The following is a 26,703-nucleotide window of genomic DNA, read 5'->3' on the forward strand; positions in this document are numbered from 1 at the left end:
GTGTGTGTGTGTTACTAGTCCTGTGTGTGCGCGTGTGTTACTGGTCCTGTGTGTGTGTGTGTGTTACTAGTCCTCTGTGTGTGTGTGTGTTACTAGTCCTGTGTGTGTGTGTGTGTGTGTTACTGGTCCTGTGTGTGTGAGTGTGTTACTAGTCCTGTGTGTGTGTGTGTGTTACTAGTCCTGTGTGTGTGTGTGTGTGTTACTAGTCCTGTGTGTGTGTGTTACTGGTCCCGTGTGTGTGTGTGTGTGTGTGTTACTGGTCCTGTGTGTGTGTGTGTGTGTGTTACTGGTCCTGTGTGTGTGTGTGTGTTACTAGTCCTGTGTGTGTGTGTGTGTGTTACTAGTCCTGTGTGTGTGTGTGTGTTACTGGTCCTGTGTGTGTGTGTTGTGTGTGTGTGTGTGTGTGTGTGTGTGTGTGTGTGTGTGTGTGTGTGTGACTAGTCCTTTGTGTCTGTGTGTGTGTTACAAGTCCTGTGTGTGTGTGTGTGTGTTACTAGTCCTGTGTGTGTGTGTGTGTTACTGGTCCTGTGTGTGTGTGTGTGTTACTAGTCCTGTGTGTGTTTGTGTGTTACTAGTCCTGTGTGTGTGTGTGTGTGTGTGTGTGTGTGTGTGTGTGTGTTACTAGTCCTGTGTGTGTGTGTGTGTGTGTTACTGGTCCTGTGTGTTACTAGTCCTGTCTGTGTGTGTGTGTGTTACTGGGCCTGTGTGTGTGTGTGTGTTACTGGTCCTGTGTGTGCGTGTGTGTTACTGGTCCTGTGTGTGTGTGTGTGTGTGTGTGTGTGTTACTGGTCCTGTGTGTGTGTGTGTGTGTTACTGGTCCTGTGTGTGTGTGTGTGTTACTGGTCCTGTGTGTGTGTGTGTGTGTGTGTTACTAGTCCTGTGTGTGTGTGTGTGTCACTGGTCCTGTGTGTGTGTGTGTGTGTGTTACTGGTCCTGTGTGTGTGTGTGTGTGTTACTGGTCCTGTGTGTGCGTGTGTGTTACTAGTCCTGTGTGTGTGTGTGTGTTACTGGTCCTGTGTGTGTGTGTGTGTTACTAGTCCTGTGTGTGTGTGTGTGTGTGTGTTACTAGTCCTGTGTGTGTGTGTGTGTTACTTGTCGTGTGTGTGTGTGTGTGTGTTACTGGTCCAGTGTGTGTGAGTGTATGTTACTAGTCCTGTGTGTGTGTGTGTGTTACTGGTCCTGTGTGTGTGTGTGTGTGTTACTAGTCCTGTGTGTGTGTGTGTTACTGGTCCTGTGTGTGTGTGTGTGTGTTACTAGCCCTGTGTGTGTGTGTGTGTGTGTTACTAGTCCTGTGTGTGTGTGTGTGTTACTAGTCCTGTGTGTGTGTGTGTGTTACTAGTCCTGTGTGTGTGTGTGTGTTACTGGTCCTGTGTGTGTGTGTGTGTTACTGGTCCAGTGTGTGTGTGTGTGTTACTGGTCCTGTGTGTGTGTGTGTGTTAATGATCCTGTGTGTGTGTGTGTGTTACTGCTCCTGTGTGTGTGAGTGTGTTACTAGTCCTGTGTGTGTGTGTGTGTTACTAGTCCTGTGTGTGTGTGTGTGTGTGTGTTACTAGTCCTGTGTGTTTGTGTGTGTTACTAGTCCTGTGTGTGTGTGTGTGTGTTACTAGTCCTGTGTGTGTGTGTGTGTGTTACTGGTCCTGTGTGTGTGTGTGTGTGTTACTAGTCCTGTGTGTGTGTGTGTGTGTGTGTTACTGGTCCTGTGTGTGTGTGTGTGTTACTGGTCCTGTGTGTGTGTGTGTGTGTTACTAGTCCTGTGTGTGTGTGTGTGTTACTAGTCCTGTGTGTGTGTGTGTGTGTGTTACTGGTCCTGTGTGTGTGTGTGTTACTAGTCCTGTGTGTGTGTGTGTGTGTTACTGGTCCTGTGTGTGTGTGTGTGTGTTACTAGTCCTGTGTGTGTGTGTATGTTACTAGTCCTGTGTGTGTGCGTGTGTGTTACAAGTCCTGTGTGTGTGTGTGCGTTACTAGTCCTGTGTGTGTGTGTGTTACTGGTCCTGTGTGTGTGTGTGTGTGTTACTAGCCCTGTGTGTGTGTGTGTGTGTGTTACTAGTCCTGTGTGTGTGTGTGTGTTACTAGTCCTGTGTGTGTGTGTGTGTTACTAGTCCTGTGTGTGTGTGTGTGTTACTGGTCCTGTGTGTGTGTGTGTGTTACTGGTCCAGTGTGTGTGTGTGTGTTACTGGTCCTGTGTGTGTGTGTGTGTTAATGATCCTGTGTGTGTGTGTGTGTTACTGCTCCTGTGTGTGTGAGTGTGTTACTAGTCCTGTGTGTGTGTGTGTGTTACTAGTCCTGTGTGTGTGTGTGTGTGTGTGTTACTAGTCCTGTGTGTTTGTGTGTGTTACTAGTCCTGTGTGTGTGTGTGTGTGTTACTAGTCCTGTGTGTGTGTGTGTGTGTTACTGGTCCTGTGTGTGTGTGTGTGTGTTACTAGTCCTGTGTGTGTGTGTGTGTGTGTGTTACTGGTCCTGTGTGTGTGTGTGTGTTACTGGTCCTGTGTGTGTGTGTGTGTGTTACTAGTCCTGTGTGTGTGTGTGTGTTACTAGTCCTGTGTGTGTGTGTGTGTGTGTTACTGGTCCTGTGTGTGTGTGTGTTACTAGTCCTGTGTGTGTGTGTGTGTGTTACTGGTCCTGTGTGTGTGTGTGTGTGTTACTAGTCCTGTGTGTGTGTGTATGTTACTAGTCCTGTGTGTGTGCGTGTGTGTTACAAGTCCTGTGTGTGTGTGTGCGTTACTAGTCCTGTGTGTGTGTGTGTGTTACTAGTCCTGTGTGTGTGTGTGTGTGTTACTGGTCCTGTGTGTGTGTGTGTGTTACTGGTCCTGTGTGTGTGTGTGTGTTACTAGTCCTGTGTGTGTGTGTGTGTTACTGGTCCTGTGTGTGTGTGTGTGTTACTAGTCCTGTGTGTGTGTGTGTGTTACTAGTCCTGTGTGTGTGTGTGTGTGTGTGTGTTACTGGTCCTGTGTGTGTGTGTGTGTGTTACTAGTCCTGTGTGTGTGTGTGTGTGTTACTGGTCCTGTGTGTGTGTGTGTGTTACTAGTCCTGTGTGTGTGAGTGTGTTACTAGTCCTGTGTGTGTGTGTGTGTGTGTTACTAGTCCTGTGTGTGTGTGTGTGTGTGTTACTGGTCCTGTGTGTGTGTGTTACTGGTCCTGTGTGTGTTTGTGTGTTACTGGTCCTGTGTGTGTGTGTGTGTGTGTGTTACTAGTCCTGTGTGTGTGTGTGTTACTAGTCCTGTGTGTGTGTGTGTGTGTGTGTGTGTGTGTGTGTGTGTGTGTATGTGTTACTGGTCCTGTGTGTGTGTGTGTGTGTGTGTGTGTTACTGGTCCTGTGTGTGTGTGTGTGTTACTAGTCCTGTGTGTGTGCGTGTGTGTTACTAGTCCTGTGTGTGTGTGTGTGTTACTGGTCCTGTGTTTGTGTGTGTGTTACTGGTCCTGTGTGTGTGTGTGTGTGTTACTGGTCCTGTGTGTGTGTGTGTGTTACTGGTCCTGTGTGTGTGTGTGTGTGTTACTGGTCCTGTGTGTGTGTGTGTGTTACTGGTCCTGTGTGTGTGTGTGTGTGTGTGTTACTGGTCCTGTGTGTGTGTGTGTGTTACTGGTCCTGTGTGTGTGTGTGTGTTACTGGTCCTGTGTGTGTGTGTGTGTGTCTTACTGGTCCTGTGTGTGTGTGTGTGTTACTGGTCCTGTGTGTGTGTGTGTGTGTTACTAGTCCTGTGTGTGTGTGTGTGTTACTGGTCCTGTGTGTGTGTGTGTGTTACTGGTCCTGTGTGTGTGTGTGTTACTAGTCCTGTGTGTGTGTGTGTGTGTTACTAGTCCTGTGTGTGTGTGTGTGTTACTGGTCCTGTGTGTGTGTGTGTGTGTTACTGGTCCTGTGTATGTGTGTGTGTTACTGGTCCTGTGTGTGTGTGTGTGTGTGTGTGTGTTACTAGTCCTGTGTGTGTGTGAGTGTATGTTACTAGTCCTGTGTGTGTGTGTGTGTGTGTGTTACTGGTCCTGTGTGTGTGTGTGTTACTGGTCCTGTGTGTGTGTGTGTGTTACTAGTCCTGTGTGTGTGTGTGTGTGTGTGTGTGTGTGTGTGTTACTAGTCCTGTGTGTGTGTGAGTGTGTGTTACTAGTCCTGTGTGTGTGTGTGTGTTACTAGTCCTGTGTGTGTGTGTGTGTTACTAGTCCTGTGTGTGTGTGTGTGTTACTGGTCCTGTGTGTGTGTGTGTGTTACTGGTCCTGTGTGTGTGAGTGTGTTACTAGTCCTGTGTGTGTGTGTGTGTGTGTTACTAGTCCTGTGTGTGTGTGTGTGTGTTACTTGTCCTGTGTTTGTGTGTGTGTTACTAGTCCTGTGTCTGTGTGTGTGTGTTACTGGTCCTGTGTGTGTGTGTGTGTGTTACTAGTCCTGTGTGTGTGTGTGTGTTACTGGTCCTGTGTGTGTGTTTGTGTGTGTATTACTAGTCCTGTGTGTGTGTGTGTGTGTGTTACTAGTCCTGTGTGTGTGTGTGTGTTACTGGTCCTGTGTGTGTGTGTGTGTGTTACTAGTCCTGTGTGTGTGTGTGTGTGTTACTAGTCCTGTGTGTGTGTGTGTGTTACTAGTCCTGTGTGTGTGTGTGTGTGTTACTAGTCCTGTGTGTGTGTGTGTGTTACTGGTCCTGTGTGTGTGTGTGTGTTACTGGTCCTGTGTGTGTGTGTGTGTTTTACTAGTCCTGTGTGTGTGTGAGTGTGTGTTACTAGTCCTGTGTGTGTGTGTGTTACTGGTCCTGTGTGTGTGTGTGTGTGTGTGTGTTACTAGTCCTGTGTGTGTGTGTGTTACTAGTCCTGTGTGTGTGTGTGTGTGTGTGTGTTACTAGTCCTGTGTGTGTGTGTGTTACTAGTCCTGTGTGTGTGTGTGTGTGTTACTAGTCCTGTGTGTGTGTGTGTGTGTTACCAGTCCTGTGTGTGTGTGTGTGTTACTAGTCGTGTGTGTGTGTGTGTTACTAGTCCTGTGTGTGTGTGTGTGTGTTACTAGTCCTGTGTGTGTGTGCGTGTTACTAGTCCTGTGTGTGTGTGTGTGTTACTAGTCCTGTGTGTGTGTGTGTTTTACTAGTCCTGTGTGTGTGTGTGTGTTACCAGTCCTGTGTGTGTGTGTGTGTGTTACTGGTCCTGTGTGTGTGTGTGTGTGTTACTAGTCCTGTGTGTGTGTGTGTGTGTTACTAGTCCTGTGTGTGTGTGTGTGTGTGTGTGTGTGTGTGTGTGTGTGTTACTAGTCCTGTGTGTGTGTGTGTGTGTGTGTTACTAGTCCTGTGTGTGTGCGTGTGTTACTAGTCCTGTGTGTGTGTGTGTGTTACTGGTCCTGTGTGTGTGTGTGTGTTACTGGTCCTGTGTGTGTGTGTGTGTTACTGGTCCTGTGTGTGTGTGTGTGTGTGTGTTACTGGTCCTCTGTGTGTGTGTGTGTTACTAGTCCTGTGTGTGTGTGTGTGTTACTGGTCCTGTGTGTGTGTGTGTGTTACTGGTCCTGTGTGTGTGTGTGTGTTACTAGTCCTGTGTGTGTGTGTGTGTTACTAGTCCTGTGTGTGTGTGTGTTACTGGCCCTGTGTGTGTGTGTGTGTTACTAGTCCTGTGTGTGTGTGTGTGTGTCTGTGTGCGTGTGTGAGACTGACGTCTGACCTGCTCTGTTTCCTCTACCTGAGTAACGCTCGGCCCCTCGATAGGGGTGAAGGGTGTGACCGCGATCAAGCGTCCCTTTCCTTCCTGGTCGACCGGCATCGCACCCTGTGGGTCTGACAAATGAAACACAATTACAATCTGACGCACCAGAAAATAAAAGTACAGCAGGCGGCAACGCAAGGCGTTTAACCTGATCAAGCTCTGCTACACATCCAGAGTACAGAAGGTGCCGATGTAGTACCGGGTCCTGCTGGCAGAGGGGGAGACAGGACAGATTATAACACTCGGACACAGAACAAGCTGCTTGAAGACATAGTGAGAGCGACTGGGGGGAGGGGGGAAGTAGAGTGGGGACTGATCGAGGCGTTTATATACCTGTAACTCACTCCCAGATATCTGTTATTCTATATATAAACCACCCGAACCCCCGATTAGATTCCAGTCTGTAACTCACTCCCGGGTATCTGTTATTCTATATATAAACCCCCGAACCCCTCGATTAGATTCCAGCCTGTAACTCACTCCCGGATATCTGTTATTCTATATCTAAACCACCCGAACCCCTGATTAGATTCCAGCCTGTAACTCAGTCCCGGGTATCTGTTATTCTATATATAAACCCCCCGAACCCCTCGATTAGATTCCAGCCTGTAACTCACTCCTGGGTATCTGTTATTCTATATATAAATCATCCGAACCCCTCGATCAGATTCCAGCCTGTAACTCACTCCCGGGTATCTGTTATTCTATATATAATTCCCCGAACCCCTCGATTAGATTCCAGCCTGTAACTCACTCCTGGGTATCTGTTATTCTATATATAAACCCCCCGAACCCCTCGATTAGATTCCAGCCTGTAACTCACTCCCGGGTATCTGTTATTCTATATATAAACCCCCCAAACCCCTCGATTAGATTCCAGCCTGTAACTCACTCCCAGGTATCTGTTATTCTATATATAAACCCCCGAACCCCTCGATTAGATTCCAGCCTGTAACTCACTCCCGGGTATCTGTTATTCTATATATAAACCCCCCGAACCCCTCGATTAGATTCCAGCCTGTAACTCACTCCCGGGTATCTGTTATTCTATATATAAACCCCCCGAACCCCTCGATCAGACTCCAGCCTGTAACTCACTCCTGGGTATCTGTTATTCTATATATAAACCCCCCGAACCCCTCGATTAGATTCCAGCCTGTAACTCACTCCTGGGTATCTGTTATTATTCTTTATATAAACACCCGAACCCCTTGATTAGATTCCAGCCTGTAACTCACTCCCGGGTATCTGTTATTCGATATATAAACCCCCCAAACCCCTCGATTAGATTCCAGCCTGTAACTCACTCCCAGGTATCTGTTATTCTATATATAAACCCCCGAACCCCTCGATTAGATTCCAGCCTGTAACTCACTCCCGGGTATCTGTTATTCTCTTTATAAACCCACCGAACCCCTCGATTAGATCCCAGCATGTAACTCACTCCCGGGTATCTGTTATTCTGTATATAAACCCACCGAACCCCTCGATTAGATCCCAGCATGTAACTCACTCCCGGGTATCTGTTATTCTATATATAAACCACCCAAACCCTCGATTAGATTCCAGCCTGTAACTCACTCCCGGGTATCTGTTATTCTATATATAAACACCCCGAACCCCTCGATTAGATTCCAGCCTGTAACTCACTCCTGGGTATCTGTTATTCTATATATAAACCCCCTGAACCGCTCAATTAGATTCCCCCCCTCTCTCTCTCTCTCCTTCCCCCTCTCTCTCTCTCTCCTTCCCCCTCTCTCTCTCTCTCCTTCCCTCTCTCTCTCTCTCTTCTCTCTCTCCTTCCCTCTCTCCCTCCCCCTCCCCTTCCCTCTCTCTCCCTCTCTCTCTCTCCTTCCCCTCTCTCTCTCTCTCTCTCCTTCCCCCTCTCTCTCTCTCTCTTTCCCCCCTCTCTCTCTCTCTCCTTCCCCCTCTCTCTCTCTCTCCTTCCCCCTCTCTCTCTCCTTCCCCCTCTCTCTCTCCTTCCCACTCTCTCTCTCTCCCTCCTTCCCCCTCTCTCTCCTTCCCACTCTCTCTCTCCTTCCCTCTCTCTCTCTCCTTCCCCCCCTCTCTCTCTCTCTCCTTCCCCCCTCTCTCTCTCTTTTTCTCTCTCTCTCCTTCCCTCTCTCTCTCTCCTTCCCTCTTTCTCTCTCTCTCTCTCTCCTACCCTCTCTCTCTCTCCTTCCCTCTCTCTCTCTCCTTCCCTCTCTCTCTCTTTCCCTCTCACTCTCCTTCCCCCCCCCTCTCTCTCTCTCTCTCTCCTTCTGTTGTGTATGTAACCTGTTCCACCTTAAGAGAGCTTAAGCCTGTTCCACCTTAAGAGATGTACTACTTTCTCAGGCTGCTGTAGACGTAATACCGGGGGTGAACACACCGGTATATAAGCACTGTGCAGTAATCTTGTATTCAGTATAGTCCCTACCTCCAACCAGTAAAGACCTGTTTTTACTCCGGTTCACAAGCTGATGGAGGCTTCAGGGTCCTAATGCCTGTCTCTTCCAGTGGGGTGGTGAGTGGTGAGGTTTGAAACCTCTCTTCAACCGCCGTGGAATAACTGCCGCAGGGTAAGAACCTGACTCGTCGCCAGTGTTAAGTCTGTGAATTATTTAGTTAATTAAAACACAGACTTAACACTGGCGACGAGTCAGGTTCTTACCCTGCGGCAGTTATTCCACGGCGGTTGAAGAGAGGTTTCAAACCTCACCACTCACCACCCCACTGGAAGAGACAGGCATTAGGACCCTGAAGCCTCCATCAGCTTGTGAACCGGAGTAAAAACAGGTCTTTACTGGTTGGAGGTAGGGACTGTACTGAATACAAGATTACTGCACAGTGCTTATATACCGGTGTGTTCACCCCCGGTATTACGTCTACAGCAGCCTGAGAAAGTAGTACATCTCTTAAGGTGGAACAGGCTTAAGCTCTCTTAAGGTGGAACAGGTTACATACACAACACCTTCCCCTCTCTCTCTCTCCTTCCCACTCTCTCTCTCTCCTTCCCCTCTCTCTCTCGCTCTCTCTCCTTCCCCCCCTCTCTCTCTCTCTCCTTCCCCCACACAGACAGACAGACGGACAGACAGACAGACTCATTGATATATATGGATAAAAATTCATTCTACTTTTTTCATAACAACATGGCTCAAAAAACCCTCGGCACCGCCGGGCACTCCAGCTAGTATATATTATAAAATAATAAAAGGATAAAAGGGTCGTGGTGTCTGTCTGTCTGGGCATCACTCAAAAGTTATAGAGCGTACCTACACATATGTTATATCAAAAGAAAGCTTATGATTAGGGGAGTGTCATAGGCATATTTACTTTTTGGTCAGACAAAAATTCTTCGGACAGTATACAAAAAACGTTCAAAAAACGGACAAAATCCGCTCATTAGCAGTTGACCAATCATACCGCTCATTAGCGTTGAGTGATGTGATGGTTGACCAATCCTACGGGGGGAGCGTGCTGCGTCACGGGGGGCGTTCCATGGCATGTGTGGGCGGGGCCTAATCCTTCAAACTGCCATTAGTGCGGGAACGGGAAAAGCAAGCTGCGGCCATTGTTAGTTTGGGCGTGTCGCTAACTCTGCCTCTGTCCGACCATGGGCCCCAGTCGCACCCTCACCCTCCTCCTCCTCCTTTTCTCCGCTTTCTCCCCTCTCTCCTGTAACCCCGGCCTCTCCGCTCTGCAGGATGTCACTGCTGAGCTCTTCGGGTCGGAGGCCCGGGGCACTGTGGCCACTTTCGGAGTAGCCTGGGTAGGACTGATTTACAGGTGAGGAGGGTGTTTGTGGTTCATGTTGGGCGGTGGGCCAGAGCTGGAGCTCAGCTTGAGTGACTCGGGCCGGGCCTCAGGCGCTATGCCGTCCACTGGGTCTCCGGGACGGTGGGCCGCAGAGCGAGCTCAGCTGGGGTGACTCGGGCCGGGCCTCTTCCTCTCTTCTCTATCTCCTTCCCTCACTCTCTCCTTCTCTCTCTCTCCTTCCCTCTCTCTCTCTCTCCTTCCCTCTCTCTCTTTCTCTCCTTCCCTCTCTGTCTCTCTCTCTCCTTTCCTCTCTCTCTGTCTCTCTCTCCTTCCCTCTCTCTCTCTCTCTCCTTCCCTCTCTCTCTCTCTCTCCTTCCCTCTCTCTCTCTCTCTGTCTCTCTCTCCTTCCCTCTCTCTCTCCTTCCCCGCAATGTCAATCAATAAGGCACAGGGGCAGACTTTGCACCGGCACCGCCGGGCACTCCAGCTAGTTCTATCTATATATAAACCCCCTGAACCCCTTAAGTGGATTCCAGTCTGTAACTTACTCCCGGGTATCTGGTATTCTATATATAAACCCCCGAACCCCTCAATTAGATTCCAGCCTTTAACTTACTTCCGGGTATCTGTTATTCTATATATAAATCCCCCCCGAAATCCTCGATTAGATTCCAGCCTGTAACTCACTCCCGGGTATCTGTTATTCTATATATAAACCCCCCGAACCCCTCAATTAGATTCCAGCCTGTAACTTACTCCCGGGTATCTGTTATTCTATATATAAACCCGCCCCCCCCTGTAATCCTCGATTAGATTCCAGCCTGTAACTCACTCCCGGGCCCGAACCCCTCACCATAAAAGCCTACGTTCACCGCCATCCTGCCCGCCCTCACCTTTCCCTTGCCTTGCGATGTGCGCTTGGTTCCTTTTGCGCCCTGATTCTGCTCCCGTCGCCCCGCTCCAGGTTTTGGGGGTGACAGAGGAAGGAAGTCTTTCCTCCCCGGACTTTCCTGCCCGGTTCTCCTCCCGGGAATCTCCCGTCGATCCCTGGGGTCGTCCTCTCCCGCCCTCGAGGCCCAATAGTCCATGAGCTAGCTTCAGCTGAATGTTCTGCAGTCTCAACTCCCACGTCGGCAGGACGCCGATGTGACCTCCTTCCGGGCCCCCCGTCGGTTGCCCTTGGAGACCGTCTTGGAGGTGGGGCGGAACGGTCACGGAGATCTCCTCTGAATCCTGCTGGTCCGAGGCTTCATTGGAAGTTCTGGCCCTCAGTTGACCTTGGTGGGCTTGTCTCCCGGTAAGACCCTGGAGGTCTTCCTGCAAAGCGCAAAGGTCCTTCAAAGCATCCCGGAGCTCCTGGTGGGGTGTCCAACAGCCAACACCTTCTCTGGATGCCTCCTTCGAAGCATCCTGGAGCTCCTGGTGGGTTGTCCAACATTCACCATCTTCTCTGGAGGCCTCCTTCGAAGCATCCAGGAGCTCCTGGTGGGATGTCCAACGGCCAACACCTTCTCTGGAGGCCTCCTTCGAAGTATCTCGGATCTCTTGGTGGGTTGTCCAATGGTCACCATCTTCGCTGGAGGCCTCCTTCGAAGCATTTTGGAGCTCCTGGTGGTTTGTCCAATGGTCACCACCTTCTCTGGAGTTTTGCTTCGAAGGCAGCTCTTCCGAGCCTCCGTTGGCCGCTGCCAGGTGCCCCGGATGGTAGCACGGTGGCGGCGCAGAGGACAAGCATGTCCCAGCATCCGAACTGAAGCCAGAACAAGGGCTGGGGATCTCATGATCTCCAGTGGCTGGATCCTCAACCAGGTTGTGCCCCTGGACGACATCTGCTGAAAGGTCCACAGGACGGTTGATCCGGTCGGCCGAGCCTTGCGTCTTCCCGGGGCTCGGGCCCCCCTCCTCCACTGCGGGATCTGTAAGGGAGAAGGCAGACGTTAAGTTAAGGGAGATTTGTCCCTATGTCCCAAACCACATCCTCTACCCCGCCAATAGCCAACACCCCTAAATTCGTAACACCCTTCCCCACACACTCAAGAAAAGCAATGGAGCTTATTGCACACAGCAAGATCACGTAAACAGCAACGTGATAAATGATCGGGTAATCGTTAATGTGAGATAAATACTTGCCCCATGACACGGGGGAGAATCCCTCTGCTCTTCTACCAATAGTGATGTGAGGTTTCACGTCCCACCTGAGGGATCAGACAGGAGCCTCGGTTTAAAGTCTTGTCCAAAAGGCGGGAACTCCGACAGTGTATCTAACGCACTGAAACCCAGTCCCAGAGGGGGAAAGGACAGTGTATCTAACGCACTGTAACACCGGGTCCCAGAGGGGGAAAGGACAGTGTACCTAACGCACTGTGACACCCGGTCCCAGAGCGGGGAAGGACAGTGTATCTAACGCACTGTGACACCCGGTCCCAGAGGGGGAAACGACAGTGTAGCTAACACACTGTGACACCCGGTCCCAGAGGGGGAAACGACAGTGTATCTAACGCACTGACACCCGGTCACAGAGGGGGAAAGGACAGTGTATCTAATGCACTGTGACACCCGGTCCCAGAGGGGGAAAGGACAGTGTATCTAACACACTGTGACACCTGGTCCCAGAGGGGGAAAGGACAGTGTATCTAACGCACTGTGACACCCGGTCCCAGAGGTGGAAAGGACAGTGTATCGAACGCACTGTGACACCCGGTCCCAGAGGGGGAAAGGACAGTGTATCTAACGCACTGTGACACCCGGTCCCAGAGTTTGAAAGAACAGTGTATCTAACGCACTGTGACACCTGGTCCCAGAGGGGGAAAGGACAGTGTATCTAACGCACTGTGACACCCAGTCCCAGAGGGGGAAAGGACAGTGTATCTAACGCACAGTGCCACCCAGTCCCAGAGGGGGAAAGGACAGTGTATCTAACGTACTGTGACACCCGGTCCCAGAGGTTGAAAGGACAGTGTATCTAACGCACTGTGACACCCGGTCCCAGAGGTGGAAAGGACAGTGTATCTAACGCACTGTGACACCCGGTCCCAGAGTTTGAAAGGACAGTGTATCTAACGCACTGTGACACCCGGTCCCAGAGGGGGAAAGGACAGTGTATCTAACGCACTGTGACACCCGGTCCCAGAGTTTGAAAGGACAGTGTATCTAACGCACTGTGACACCCGGTCCCAGAGGGGGAAAGGACAGTGTATCTAACGCACTGTGACACCCGGTCCCAGAGGGGGAAAGGACAGTGTATCTAACGCACTGTGATACCCGGTCCCAGAGGGGGAAAGGACAGTGTATCTATCGCACTGTGACACCCGGTCCCAGAGGGGGAAAGGACAGTTTATCTAATGCACTGTGACACCTGGTCCCAGAGAGGGAAAGGACAGTGTATCTAACACACTGTGACACCCGGTCCCAGAGGGGGAAAGGACAGTGTATCTAACACACTGTGACACCTGGTCCCAGAGAGGGAAAGGACAGTGTATCTAACACACTGTGACACCCGGTCCCAGAGGGGGAAAGGACAGTGTATCTAACACACTGTGACACCCAGTCCCAGAAATGAAAGGACAGCGTATCTAACGCACAGTGACACGCTGGTCCCAGAGGGGGAAAGGACAGAGTATCTAACGCACGGTGACACCAGGTCCAAGAGGGGGAAAGGACAGTGTACCTAATGCACTGTGACACCTGGTCCCAGAGGGAGCAAGGACAGTGTATCTAACGCACTGTGACACCTGGTCCCAGAGTGGGAAAGGACAGTGTATCTAACGCACTGACACCCGGTCCCAGAGGGGGAAAGGACAGTCTATCTAACGCACTGTGACACCCGGTCCCAGAGGGGGAAACGACAGTGTAGCTAACACACTGTGACACCCGGTCCCAGAGGGGGAAAGGACAGTGAATCTAACGCAGTGACACCCAGTCCCAGAGGGGAAAGGACAGTGTATCTAACACACTGTGACACCCAGTCCCAGAGGTTGAAAGGACAGTGTATCTAACACACTGTGACACCCAGTCCCAGAGGGGGAAAGGACAGTATATCTAATGCACTGTGACACCCAGTCCCAGAGGGGGAAAGGACAGTGTATCTAACGCACTGTGACACCCGGTCCCAGAGGGGGAAAGGTCATTGTATCTAATGCACTATGACAGCCGGTCCCAGAGGGGGAAAGGACAGTGTATCTAACACACTGTGACACCCGGTCCCAGAGGGGGAAAGGTCATTGTATCTAATGCACTATGACAGCCGGTCCCAGAGGGGGAAAGGACAGTGTATCTAACGCACTGTGACACCCGGTCCCAGAGGGGGAAAGGACAGTGTATCTAACGCACTATGACACCCAGTCCCAGAGGGGGAAAGGACAGTGTATCTAACACACTGTGACACCCGGTCCCAGAGAGCTGGATTCTTAGCCAGTGTGCAATGAGGCTGAGAATGAGTCTTTCTATTCTGGTATGTTTGGAATGTGGCAAGTGCTGATTTGGCTGATCTTGTCGAGAAAGAGAATCGGGGAGAAATGCAATTGCAATGTGAAAGAACTGGAATATCCTGTCACTGCTCACAGCCATATCAAAGAATCTCCAAGTGCAGCTAGCTCTGGAACGCTACGTGACCAGCTCTGGACGCCACACCTTCGCTGGCCCATGCCTCCCTCCAACACTCAAATTAAAATATGGTGTCAGCTGTGGCTCAGTGGGTAGCACTCGCGCCTATGAGGCAGACGCTCGTGGGTTCGCAGTCCCATTCCAGGGGCACAAAGCACAGAATATTTAATCTGACACGCCCAGTGCAGTACTGAGAGAGCACTGCACTCTTAAAAGGGTGTGAGCAGAGGGTCTTCTGCACATACCTGAGTGTGAGAGAGGGGGTTAGAGGGACCTCCCCAGATGTAGGAGTGTGAGAGGGGTTAGAGTGACCTCCCCAGATACAGGAGTGTGTGAGAGGGGTTAGAGTGACCTCCCCAGATACAGGAGTGTGAGAGAGGGGTTAGAGGGACCTCTCCAGATACAGGAGTGTGAGAGAGGGGTTAGAGGGACCTCTCCAGATACAGGAGTGTGAGAGAGGGGTTAGAGGGACCTCCCCAGATACAGGAGTGTGAGAGGGGGTTAGAGGGACCTCCCCAGATATAGGAGTGTGAGAGGGGTTAGAGTGACCTCCCCAGATACAGGAGTGTGAGAGAGGGGTTAGAGGGACCTCTCCAGATACAGGAGTGTGAGAGAGGGGTTAGAGGGACCTCTCCAGATACAGGAGTGTGAGAGAGGGGTTAGAGGGACCTCCCCAGATACAGGAGTGTGAGAGGGGGTTAGAGGGACCTCCCCAGATATAGGAGTGTGAGAGGGGTTAGAGTGACCTCCCCAGATACAGGAGTGTGTGAGAGGGAGTTAGAGGGACCTCTCCAGATACAGGAGTGTGAGAGAAGGGTTAGAGAGACCTCCCCAGATACAGGAGTGTGAGAGAGGGGTTAGAGGGACCTCTCCAGATACAGGAGTGTGAGAGAGGGGTTAGAGGGACCTCCCCAGATACAGGAGTGTGAGAGAGGGGTTAGAGGGACCTCCCCAGATACAGGAGTGTGAGAGAGGGGTTAGAGGGACCTCTCCAGATACAGGAGTGTGAGAGAGGTTAGAGGGACCTCCCCAGATACAGGAGTGTGAGAGAGGGGTTAGAGGGTCTTCCCCAGATACAGGAGTGTGAGAGAGGGGTTAGAGGGACCTCCCCAGATACAGGAGTGTGAGAGAGGGGTTAGAGGGACTTCCCCAGATACAGGAGTGTGAGAGAGGGGTTAGAGGGACCTCCCCTGATACAGGAGTGTGAGAGAGGGGGTAGAGGAACCTCCCCTGATACAGGAGTGTGAGAGAGGGGTTAGAGGGACCTCCCCAGATACAGGAGTGTGAGAGAGGGGTTAGAGGGACCTCTCCAGATACAGGAGTGTGAGAGAGGTTAGAGGGACCTCCCCAGATACAGGAGTGTGAGAGAGGGGTTAGAGGGACCTCCCCTGATACAGGAGTGTGAGAGAGGGGTTAGAGGGACCTCCCCAGATACAGGAGTGTGAGAGAGGGGTTAGAGGGACCTCTCCAGATACAGGAGTGTGAGAGAGGTTAGAGGGACCTCCCCAGATACAGGAGTGTGAGAGAGGGGTTAGAGGGACTTCCCCAGATACAGGAGTGTGAGAGAGGGGTTAGAGGGACCTCTCCAGATACAGGAGTGTGAGAGAGGGGTTAGAGGGACCTCCCCAGATACAGGAGTGTGAGAGAGGGGTTAGAGGGACCTCCCCAGATAGAGGAGTGTGAGAGAGGGGTTAGAGGGACCTCCCCGGATACAGGAGTGTGAGAGAGGTGGTTAGAGGGACCTCCCCAGATACAGGATTGTGAGAGAGGGGTTAGAGGGACCTCCCCAGATACAGGAGTGTGAAAGAGGGGGTTAGAGGGACCTCCCCAGATACAGGGTTGTGAGAGAGGGGTTAGAGGAACCTCCCCAGATACAGGAGTGTGAGAGAGGGGTTAGAGGGTCCTCCCCAGATACAGGAGTGCGAGAGAGGGGGTTAGAGGGACCTCCCCAGATACAGGAGTGAGAGAGAGGGGTTAGAGGGACCTCCCCAGGTACAGGAGTGTGAGAGAGGGATTAGAGGGACCTCCCCAGATACAGGAGTGTGAGAGAGGGGTTAGAGGGTCCTCCCCAGATACAGGAGTGTGAGAGAGGGGGTTAGAGGGACCTCCCCAGATACAGGAGTGTGAGAGAGGGGTTAGAGGGACCTCCCCAGATACAGGAGTGTGAGAGAGGGGTTAGAGGGGCCTCCCCAGATATAGGAGTGTGAGGGAGGGGGTTAGAGGGACCTCCCCGAGATATGGGAATGTGAGATAGGAATTAAAGGAACATCCCCAGATATTGGAGTGTGAGAGAGGGGATAGAGGGACCTCCCCCGATATAGGAGTGTTAGAGGGACCTCCCCAGCTATAGGAGTGTGAGAGAGGGGATAGAGGGACCTCCCCCAATATAGGAGTGTTAGAGGGACCTCCCCAGAGACAGGAGTGTGAGAGTGGGGGTTTAGAGGGACCTCCTCCGATAGAGAGTGTGAGAGAGGGGGTTAGAGGGACCTCCCCAGATACAGGAGTGTGAGAGAGGGGTCAGAGGGACCTCCCCAGATACAGGAGTGTGAGAGTGGGGGTTTAGAGGGACCTCCTCCGATAGAGAGTGTGAGAGAGGGGGTTAGAGGGACCTCCCCAGATACAGGAGTGTGAGAGAGGGGGTTAGAGGGACCTCCTCAGATACAGGAGTGTGAGAGAGGGGTTAGAGGGACCTCCCCAGGTACAGGAGTGTGTGAGGGGTTAGAGCGACCTCCCCAGATACAGGAGTGTGAGAGAGGGGTTAGAGCGACCTCCCCAGATACAGGAATGTGAGAGAGGGGTTAGAGGGACCTCCCCAGATACAGGAGTGTGAGAGAGGGGTTAGAGGGACCTCCCCAGATACAGGAGTGTGAGAGAGCGGTTAGAGGCACCTCCCCAGATACAGGAGTGTGAGAGAGGTGTTAGAGGGACCTCCCCAGATACAGGAGTGTGAGAGAGGGGTTAGAGCGACCTCTCCAGATACAGGAGTGTGAGGGAGGGCGTTAGAGGGACCTCCCCAGATACAGGAGGGTGAGGGAGGGGTTAGAGGGACCTCCCCAGATACAGGAGTGTGAGGAAGGGGTTAGAGGGACCTCCCCAGATACAGGAGTGTGAGAGATGGGTTAGAGGGACATCCCCAGATACAGGAGTGTGAGAGGGGGTTAGAGGGACCTCCCCAGATACAGGAGTGTGAGAGAGGTGTTAGAGCAACCTCCCCAGATACAGGAGTGTGAGAGAGGGGTTAGAGCGACCTCCCCAGATACAGGAGTGTGAGAGAGGGGTTAGAGGGACCTCCCCAGATACAGGGGTGTGTGAGAGGTGTTAATTACATAGAATGGGAGATCAGGTGATGTGTTGCTGCTGCAATATGTGGGAGCTGGTGAACACCATTGATGCTCACGGTGATCACATTTGCAGTAAGTGTTGGCTGCTCGAGGAACTCCGGCTCCGTGTTGAAGAGCTGGAGTCCGAGCTTCAAACACTGAGACACATCAGGGAGGGGGAGAGTTACCTGGACTCTGTGTATCACGAGGTATTCACACCAATTAGATTAATTAATTCAGATGTAGTCCGTGGCCAGGGTCAGGGTGGTGTGACTAGAAGTGAGGCAGGTACGGGGATCCAGGAGGTAGTGTTGGAGGAGCCGCAGCCCTTGCACTTGTCCAACAGGTTCAAGGCTCTTACTCCCTGTGAGGATGGGAACAGGGACTGCGGGGAGGATGAGCAACCTGACCACAGCACCGTGGAGCGGTGGGCCATTCAAGTGGGGGGAGTTAAAAGAAATGTTGTAGTGGTAGGGGATAGTATCGTTAGGGGGATAGATAGGGTTCTTTGCAGCCGAGAGCGAGGGTCCTGAAGGCTGTGTTGCCTGCCCGGTGCCAGGGTTAAGGACATCTCCTCTGGACTGGAGAGAAACTTGGAGTGGGAGGGGGAGGATCCAGTTGTCGTGGTCCATGTTGGTACCAATGACATAGATAGGACAAGGAAGGAGGTTCTGCTGAGGGAGTTTGAGCAGCTAGGGGCCAAATTAAAAAGCAGAACCACAAGGGTAATAATCTCTGGATTATTACCTGAGCCACGAGCGAATTTGGATAGGACAAATAAAATTAGAGAGTTAAATGCGTGGCTCAAAGACTGGTGTGGGAGAAATGGGTTTTGCTTCCTGGGACACTGGCACCAGTACTGGGGCAGGAGGGAGCTGTTCTGTTGGGATGGGCTTCACTTGGCCAGTGCTGGGACTAGAGTCCTGGCGGATCATATAACTAGGGCTGTAGAGAGGGCTTTAAACTAACTCGTGGGGGGGAGGTTCCTAGAGAGCAAATAATAAAAATGACAACAGAGAAGGTCATAGACTTAGGTAGCAGTGGGGAAATTAAAAACCAGAGCGTGTCAGGAAGGGGCAGAAGGTATGGAGTAAAAGGTAAAGTAATAAAAAGGGCAAAAGCAGGAACTAAGTGTCACAAAACATATTTGAAAGTTCTCTATCTGAATGCACGTAGCATTCGTAACAAAATAGATGAGTTAATGGCACAAATAACTACATATGGGTATGATCTTGTGGCCATTACAGAAACATGGCTGCAGGGTGACAATGCCTGGGAATTAAACATACCAGGTTATTTAACGATCAGGAAGGACAGGCAGGAAGGAAGGGGAGGTGGGGTGGCTATGTTAATAAAGGAAGGAATCACTGTAATACAGGGAAATGATATTGGGTCAAAAGATCAGGATAATGAAACAGTTTGGGTGGAGGTAAGGAATAATAAGGGGAAAAAAACACTAGTGGGCGTAGTCTATAGGCCTCCGAACAGTTGCAACTCTGTTGGATGGAGTATCAATCAGGAAATAGTTGAGGCTTGTAATAAGGGAGCATCTATAATTATGGGGGATTTTAACTATCATATTAATTGGACAAATCAAATTGGGCAGGGCTGCCTTGAGGATGAGTTCATTGAGTGTATTAGGGATGGGTTTCTTGAGCAGTATGTAACTGAACCGACCAGGGGGCAAGCAACCTTAGATCTGGTCCTGTGTAACGAGATAGGATTAATTAAAAATGTCCTAGTAAAGGATCCCCTTGGAATGAGTGACCATAACATGGTTGAATTCCATATTCAATTAGAGGGTGAGAAGGTTGGATCTCAAACAAGCGTGCTAAGCTTGAATAAAGGAGACTATGAAGGTATGAGAGCGGAATTGAGTAGAGTGGATTGGGAAAATAGATTAAAGGGTAAGACGATACATGATCAGTGGTGTACATTTAAGGAGTTATTTTACAACTTCCAAAAAAAATATATTCCACTGAGAAGAAAAGGGTGTAAAAGAAAAGACAGCCATCCATGGCTAAGTAAAGAAATTAAGGATAGTATTCGACTAAAAACAAGGGCATATAAGGTAGCCAAATCTAGTGGGAGGATAGAGGATTGGGAAAACTTTAAAAGACAGCAAAAAATAACAAAAAGATTGATTAAGAAAGGGAAGATAGATTATGAAAGTAAATTAGCAAAAAATATAAAAACAGATAGTAAGAGTTTTTATAGTTATATGAAAAGAAAAAGGGTGGCTAAAGTAAATGTTGGTCCCTTAGAGGATGAGACCGGGAAATTAATGGTGGGAAATATGGAGATGGCAAAAACACTGAATGAATATTTTGTATCAGTCTTTACAGTAGAGGACACTAAGAATATCCCAACACTGGACAAACAGGGGGCTATAGGGGGGGAGGAGCTAAACACGATCAAAATCACTAAGGAAGTGGTACTCGGTAAAATAATGGGACTCAAGGCGGATAAATCACCTGGACCTGACGGCTTACATCCAAGGGTCTTGAGGGAAGTGGCGGTAGGGATTGTGGATGCATTGGTAATAATTTTCCAAAACTCCCTGGACTCGGCAAAGGTCCCGGCAGACTGGAAAACTGCTAATGTCACGCCCTTATTTAAAAAGGGCAGTAGACAGAAGGCTGGAAACTATAGACCGGTTAGCCTAACATCTGTGGTAGGTAAAATTTTGGTGTCCATTATTAAGGAGACAGTAACAGGACATTTGGATAAACATAATTTATTAGGACAAAGTCAGCATGGTTTTATGAAGGGGAAGTCATGTTTGACAAATTTGCTGGAGTTCTTTGAGGAAGTAACATATAGGGTGGATAAAGGGGAACCAGTGGATGTAGTGTATTTAGACTTCCAAAAGGTATTTGACAAGGTGCCACACAAAAGATTATTGCTTAAGATAAAAAATCACGGGATTGGGGGTAATATTCTGGCATGGATAGAGGATTGGCTATCTAACAGAAGGCAGAGAGTTGGGATAAATGGTTCATTCTCAGACTGGCAATCAGTAACTAGTGGTGTTCCGCAGGGGTCAGTGCTGGGTCCCCAACTCTTTACAATCTATATTAACGATTTGGAGGAGGGGACCGAGTGTAACATATCAAAGTTTGCAGATGATACTAAGATGGGAGGGAAAGTAGTGAGTGAGGAGGACATAAAAAACCTGCAAGGGGACATCGACAGGCTAAGTAAGTGGGCAGAGATTTGGCAGATGGAATACAATTCTGGAAAGTGTGAGGTTATGCACTTTGGCAGGAAAAATCGTAGAGCAAGTTATTATCTTAATGGCAAGAAACTGGAAAGTACTGAAGTACAAAGGGATCTGGGGGTCCTGGTGCACAAAGCTCAAAAGGTTAGTATGCAGGTGCAGCAAGTGATTAAGAAGGCCAATGGAATGTTGGCTTTCATTGCTAGGGGGATAGAATATAAAAATAGGGAGGTATTGCTTCAGTTGTACAAGGTATTGGTGAGACCGCACCTGGAATACTGCGTACAGTTTTGGTGTCCATACTTAAGGAAGGACATACTTGCTCTCGAGTCAGTACAAAGAAGGTTCACTCGGTTAATCCCTGGGATGAGGGGATGGACATATGAGGAGAGGTTGAGTAGATTGGGACCCTACTCATTGGAGTTCAGAAGAATGAGAGGCGATCTTATTGAAGCATATAAGATTGTGAAGGGGTTGGATCGGGTGGATGCGGGGAGGATGTTCCCGATGATGGGTGAAACTAGAACTAGGGGGCATAGTCTTAGAATAAGGGGCTGCTCTTTCAAAATTGAGATGAGGAGGAACTACTTCACTCAGAGGGTGGTAGGTCCATGGAATATGCTGCCCCAAAAAGCTGTAGAAGCTACATCATTACATAAATTTAAAACAGAAATAGACAGTTTCCTAGAAGTAAAGGGAATTAAGGGTTACGGGGAGCGGGCAGGAATTTGGACATGAGTCTAGGTTCGGATCGGTCATGGCCCTGTGGGTAGCGGAGCGGGCCCAGGGGCCGTGTAGCCTGATCCTGCTCCTATTTCGTGTGTCTAATTCTGTTAGATTCAGGAGATGGGTCTGTGATAGTGGATTGGCGGTTAGGATCAGATCAGCCATGATCTTATTGAATGGCGGAGCAGGCTCGAGGGGCCGATTGGCCTACTCCTGCTCCTATTTCTTATGTTCTTATGTTCTTATGTAGAGGGACCTCCCCAGATACAGGAGTGTGAGAGAAGGGTTAGAGCGACCTCTCCAGATACAGGAGTGTGAGGGAGGGGGTTAGAGGGACCTCCCCAGATACAGGAGGGTGAGGGAGGGGTTAGAGGGACCTCCCCAGATACAGGGGTGTGAGGGAGGGGTTAGAGGGACCTCCCCAGATACAGGAGTGTGAGAGAGGGGTTAGAGCGACCTCCCCAGATACAGGAGTGTGAGAGAGCGGTTAGAGGGACCTCCCCAGATACAGGAGTGTGAGAGAGGTGTTAGAGGGACCTCCCCAGATACAGGAGTGTGAGAGATGGGTTAGAGCGACCTCTCCAGATACAGGAGTGTGAGGGAGGGGGTTAGAGGGACGTCCCCAGATACAGGAGGGTGAGAGGGGTTAGAGGGACCTCCCCAGATACAGGAGTGTGAGAGGGGGTAGAGGGACCTCCCCAGATACAGGAGTGTGAGAGGGGGTTAGAGTGACCTCACCAGATACAGGAGTGTGTGAGAGGTGTTAGAAGGACCTCCCCAGATACAGGAGTGTGAGGGAGGGGTTAGAGGGACCTCCCCAGATACAGGAGTGTGAGAGGGGGTAGAGGGACCTCCCCAGATACAGGAGTGTGAGAAGGGGTTAGAGGGACCTCCCCAGATACAGGAGTGTGAGAGGGGGTTAGAGGGACCTCCCCAGATACAGGAGTGTGAGAGGGGGTTAGAGGGACCTCCCCAGATACAGGAGTGTGAGGGAGGGGTTAGAGGGACCTCCCCAGATACAGGAGTGTGAGAAGGGGTAGAGGGACCGCCCCAGATACAGGAGTGTGTGAGAGGGGGTAGAGGGACCTCCCCAGATACAGGAGTGTGAGAGGGGGTTAGAGGGACCTCCCCGAGATATGGGAATGCGGTCCAATTCTTGAGCAGCTGTGAGGCCCCACACACAGTTAGCAAACGGTTATGTTGTGCTCAGGACATTGAGACGTCAGATAGAGGAAATACCAGAGTGATTAAGCAGACACTCAGCCCACTCCCAGCACACGGACTGACTCCGGCTAACAGGACTTCCAGCGTCTCCGGGGCGTGAGTCCATCCCAGAGCCAAGCTAGCAACTAATCGCCTGTCGATGACACAACCTCATCCCAGGCCAAGGAATCGTCCCCTCAGAGCCTCCCGGTCGACAGCTCCAGTTACAGCACTTGAAATACAGACAGGCCGTATGGGCTGTTAAAGGGATATTAAACTACATGGGATATTAAAGGGACAGTGTGAAACAACAACTTGCATTTATATAGCGCCTTTAACATAGTAAAACGTCCCAAGGCGCTTCAAAGAAGTGTTATAAGACTAAAAATTTGATCCTGAGCCACATAAGGAGATATTAGGGCAGGTGACCAAAGGTTTGCTCAAAGAGGTAGGTTTTATGGAGCGTCTTAAAGCAGGGAAGAGAGATGGAGAGGCGGAGAGGGTTAGGGAGGGAATTCCAGAGCTTAGGGCCTCGGCAACAGAATGCACGGCCACCAATGGTGGAGCGATTATAATCAGGGATGCTCAAGTGGCCAGAATTGGAGGAATGCAGGTACCTCATGGGGGGGTTCACAGAAATCACAGAAACCCCACAGTGCAGATAGAGGCCATTTCGGCCCATCGAGCCTGCACCGACACATATCCCACCCGATCCCTGTAACCCCTACACCAACACATATCCCACCCTATCCCCGTAACCCCACGTATTTAATCCCCCTAAAACTAAGGGTCAATTTATCATAGCCAATCAACCTAACCCGCACATCTTTGGACTGTAGGAGGAAACCGGAGCACCCGGAGGAAACCCACGCAAACACGGGGAGAATGTGCAAACTCCACACAGACAGTCGCCCGAGGCCGGATTCGAACCCGGGTCTCTGGCGCTGTGAGGCAACAGTGCTAACCACTATGCCACCGTGTTGTAGGGCTGGAGGAGATTACAGAGATAGGGAGGGGCGAGGCCATGGAGGCGTTGCTTAACCGGGAGCCAATGTAGGTCAGCGAGCACAGGGGGTGATGGGCGAGCGGGACCTGGAGCGAGTTAGGACACAGGCAGCCGAGTTTTGGATGACCTCAAGCTTACGTAGGGTGGAATGTGGGAGACCGGCCAGGAGTTGGAATAGTCAAGTCTCGAGGTAACAAAGGCATGGATGAGGGTTTCAGCAGCGGATGAGCTGAGGCAAGGGCGGAGACGGGTGATGTTCCGGAGGTGGGAGTAGGGGGTCTTAGTGATGGCACGGATAAATACTGTGGCAACAAGAGCAGGTCAGAGGCTAGGAATTCTGCAGCGAGTGTCTCACCTCCTGACTCCCCAAAGCCTTGCCACCATCTACAAGGCACAAGTCAGGAGTGTGATGGAATACTCTCCACTTGCCTGGATGAGTGCAGCTCCAACAACACTCAAGAAGCTCGACACCATCCAGGACAAAGCAGCCCTCTTGATTGGCACCCCACCTTAAACATTCATTCCCTCCACCACCGGCGTACCATGGCTGCAGTGTGTACCATCTACAAGATGCACTGCAGCAACTCGCCAAGGCTTCTTCGGCAGCACCTCCCAAACCCGCGGCCTCTTCCACCTAGAAGGACAAGGTCAGCAGGCGCATGGGAACACCACCACCTCCAAGTTCCCCTCCAAGTCACACACCATCCTGACTTAGAAGTATATCATCAATCCTTCATCGTCGCTGGGTCAAAATCCTGGAACTCCCTCCCTAACAGCACTGTGGGAGAACCTTCACCACATGGACTGCAGCGGTTCAAGAAGGTGGCTCACCACCACCTTCTCAAGGGCAGTTAGGGATGGGCAATAAATGCTGGCCTTGCCAGCGACACCCAAATCCCATAAACAAATTTTTAAAAAAGCGTGGTCGGAAGCTCATCTCGTGGTCAAAAATGACACCAAGGTTGCGAACAGTCTGGTTCAGCCTCAGACAGTTGCCGGGGAGAGGGATGGCCAACTGCATGGAGTATTAAAGGGACAGTCTGTATCACCCAACTATATGGGGGTGTTAAAGGGACAGTGTGAAGGTGGGTTTCACAGAGGGTCTTAAAGAATGAGGGGGTTGTGGAAGAATGAAAATGTTTAGGGAGGGAATGCCGGAGGTTAGGGCCTAGACGGCTGAAGGCACAGCCATGAATGATGGGACAAAGGGAGTGAGGGATTCACAATAGAATTGGAGGAGCACAGAGAGAGGGTTGTAGGACTGGAGGAGGTTACAGAGGTAGAGACCGCCCACTTCCCCCTCTGTATCATCGCCCGTCTCCGCCCCTGCCTCAGCCCATCTGCTGCTGAAATCCTCATCCATGCCTTTGTTGCCTCGAGACTCGACTATTCCAACTCACACCTGGCCGGCCTCTCACCTTCCACCCTACGTAAACTTGCTCTGCTGCCCCGTGTCCTAACTCACACCAGGTCCCGTTCACCCATCACCCGCTGTGCTCGCTGACCTACATAGGCTCAAAATCCGGCAACGCCTCGATTTTAAAATTCTCATCCTCGTGTTCAAATCCCTCCATGGCCTCACCCCTCCCTAGCTCTGTAACCTCCTCCAGGCCCTACAACCCTCCGAGATATCTGCGCTCCTCCAATCCTGGCCTCTTGCGCATCCTCTGATTATAATCGCTCCACCATTGGCGGCCGTGCCTTCAGCTGCCTGGGCCGTAAGCTCTGGAATTCCCTCCCTGAACCACTACACCTCGCTATCTCTCTTCCCTGCTTTAAGACGCTCTTTAAAACCTACCTCTTTGAGCAAGCCTTTGGTCATCTACCCTAATATCTCCTTATGTGGCTCGGTGTCAAATTTTGTTTGATAATCGCTCCTGTGAAGCACCTTGGGACATTTTACTACGTTAAAAGCGCTACATCAATACAAGTTGTTGTTGAGTTAGGAGCTGATCTGTCCTTCGTTAGAAGGGAATTATATAAAGAGGCTTGTGGGACAATTCCTTGCCAACATTTTCCTCTTATCTTCAGTTAACAGTTCATCCACAGTTGACATTTCCTACCCACTCACTGAGATTGGGATCACAATTGAACGCCGCTCTCTCCCGAGCAAGCAAGCAAACAAAGCACTGGGACTCGTTTCTCGAGGGATAGAATTGAATAGCAGGGAAGTTATGTTAAACGTGTACAGAGTCGTAGAATCATGCAGCGCAGATGGAGGCCATTCGGCCCATCATGCCTGTGCTGGCTCTTTTGAAAGAGCTCTCCAATTAGTCCCGCTCCCCCCCCCCACAGCCCTGCCAATTTTTCCCCTTCAAGCATTTATCCGATTCCCTTTTTCAAAGTTGCTATCGAATCTCCTTTTTTTTTAAATTCGCTTATGGGATGTGGGTGTCGCTGGCAAGGCCGGCATTTATTGCCCATCCCTAATTGCCCTTGAGAAGGTGGTGGTGAGCCGCCTTCTTGAACCGCTGCAGTCCGTGTGGTGAAGGTGCTCCCACAGTGCTGTTAGGGAGGGAGTTCCAGGATTTTGACCCAGTGACGATGAAGGATCGGCGATATACTTCTAAGTCAGGATGGTGTGTGACTTGGAGGGGAACTTGGAGGTGGTGGTGTTCCCATGCGCCTGCTGCCCTTGTCCTTCTCGGTGGAAGAGGTCGCGGGTTTGGGAGGTGCTGCCGAAGAAGCCTTGGCGAGTTGCTGCAGTGCATCTTGTAGATGGTACACACTGCAGCCACGGTGCGCCGGTGGTGGAGGGAGTGAATGTTTAAGGTGGTGGATGGGGTGCCAATCAAGCGGGCTGCTTTGTCCTGGATGGTGTCGAGCTTCTTGAGTGTTGTTGGAGCTAAAACTCATCCAGGCAAGTGGAGAGTATTCCATCACACTCCTGACTTGGAAGTATATCGGCCGTTCCTTCATCGTCACTGGGTCAAAATCCTGGAACTCCCTCCCTAACAGCACTGTGGGAGCACCTTCACCACACGGACTGCAGTGGTTCAAGATGGCGGCTCACCACCACCTTCTCAAGGGCAATTAGGGATGGGCAATAAATGCTGGCCTTGCCAGTGACGCCCACATCCCAACAGCAAATGAATAAATAAATGAATAAATGCAAGTAATTGTTGCTTGCTGTGTCTATCACTGATGGCGCGGAAGCCCAGTTGAAGAGAGGTGATAGAGGTCATAGGTCAAAGGGTTAACCAGGCCACATCACTTCCTCGGGAACTCCCTCT

General features: G+C 50.8%; 1 protein-coding gene across 1 annotated transcript in view; it reads right to left on the reverse strand.

The window, feature by feature from the left end:
• Positions 1 to 26,703, reverse strand: part of LOC147095466 (uncharacterized) — a 71,497-nt gene that overhangs the window by 42,313 nt on the left and 2,481 nt on the right. The window contains exons 2-3 of the mRNA XM_085973643.1: positions 10,287 to 11,309; positions 5,559 to 5,726 (exon numbers count right to left, since the gene is read on the reverse strand). Of these exons, the coding sequence (XP_085829769.1) occupies positions 5,559 to 5,726; positions 10,287 to 11,309 (1,191 nt within the window). The remainder of the gene's footprint in view (positions 1 to 5,558; positions 5,727 to 10,286; positions 11,310 to 26,703) is intronic.

The sequence above is a fragment of the Somniosus microcephalus genome, unplaced genomic scaffold (genome assembly GCF_052327205.1).
Source record: "Somniosus microcephalus isolate GS21.2 unplaced genomic scaffold, FLI_Smic_1.0 unresolved_chr1, whole genome shotgun sequence".
In the NCBI taxonomy this organism is placed as follows: Eukaryota; Metazoa; Chordata; class Chondrichthyes; order Squaliformes; family Somniosidae; genus Somniosus; species Somniosus microcephalus.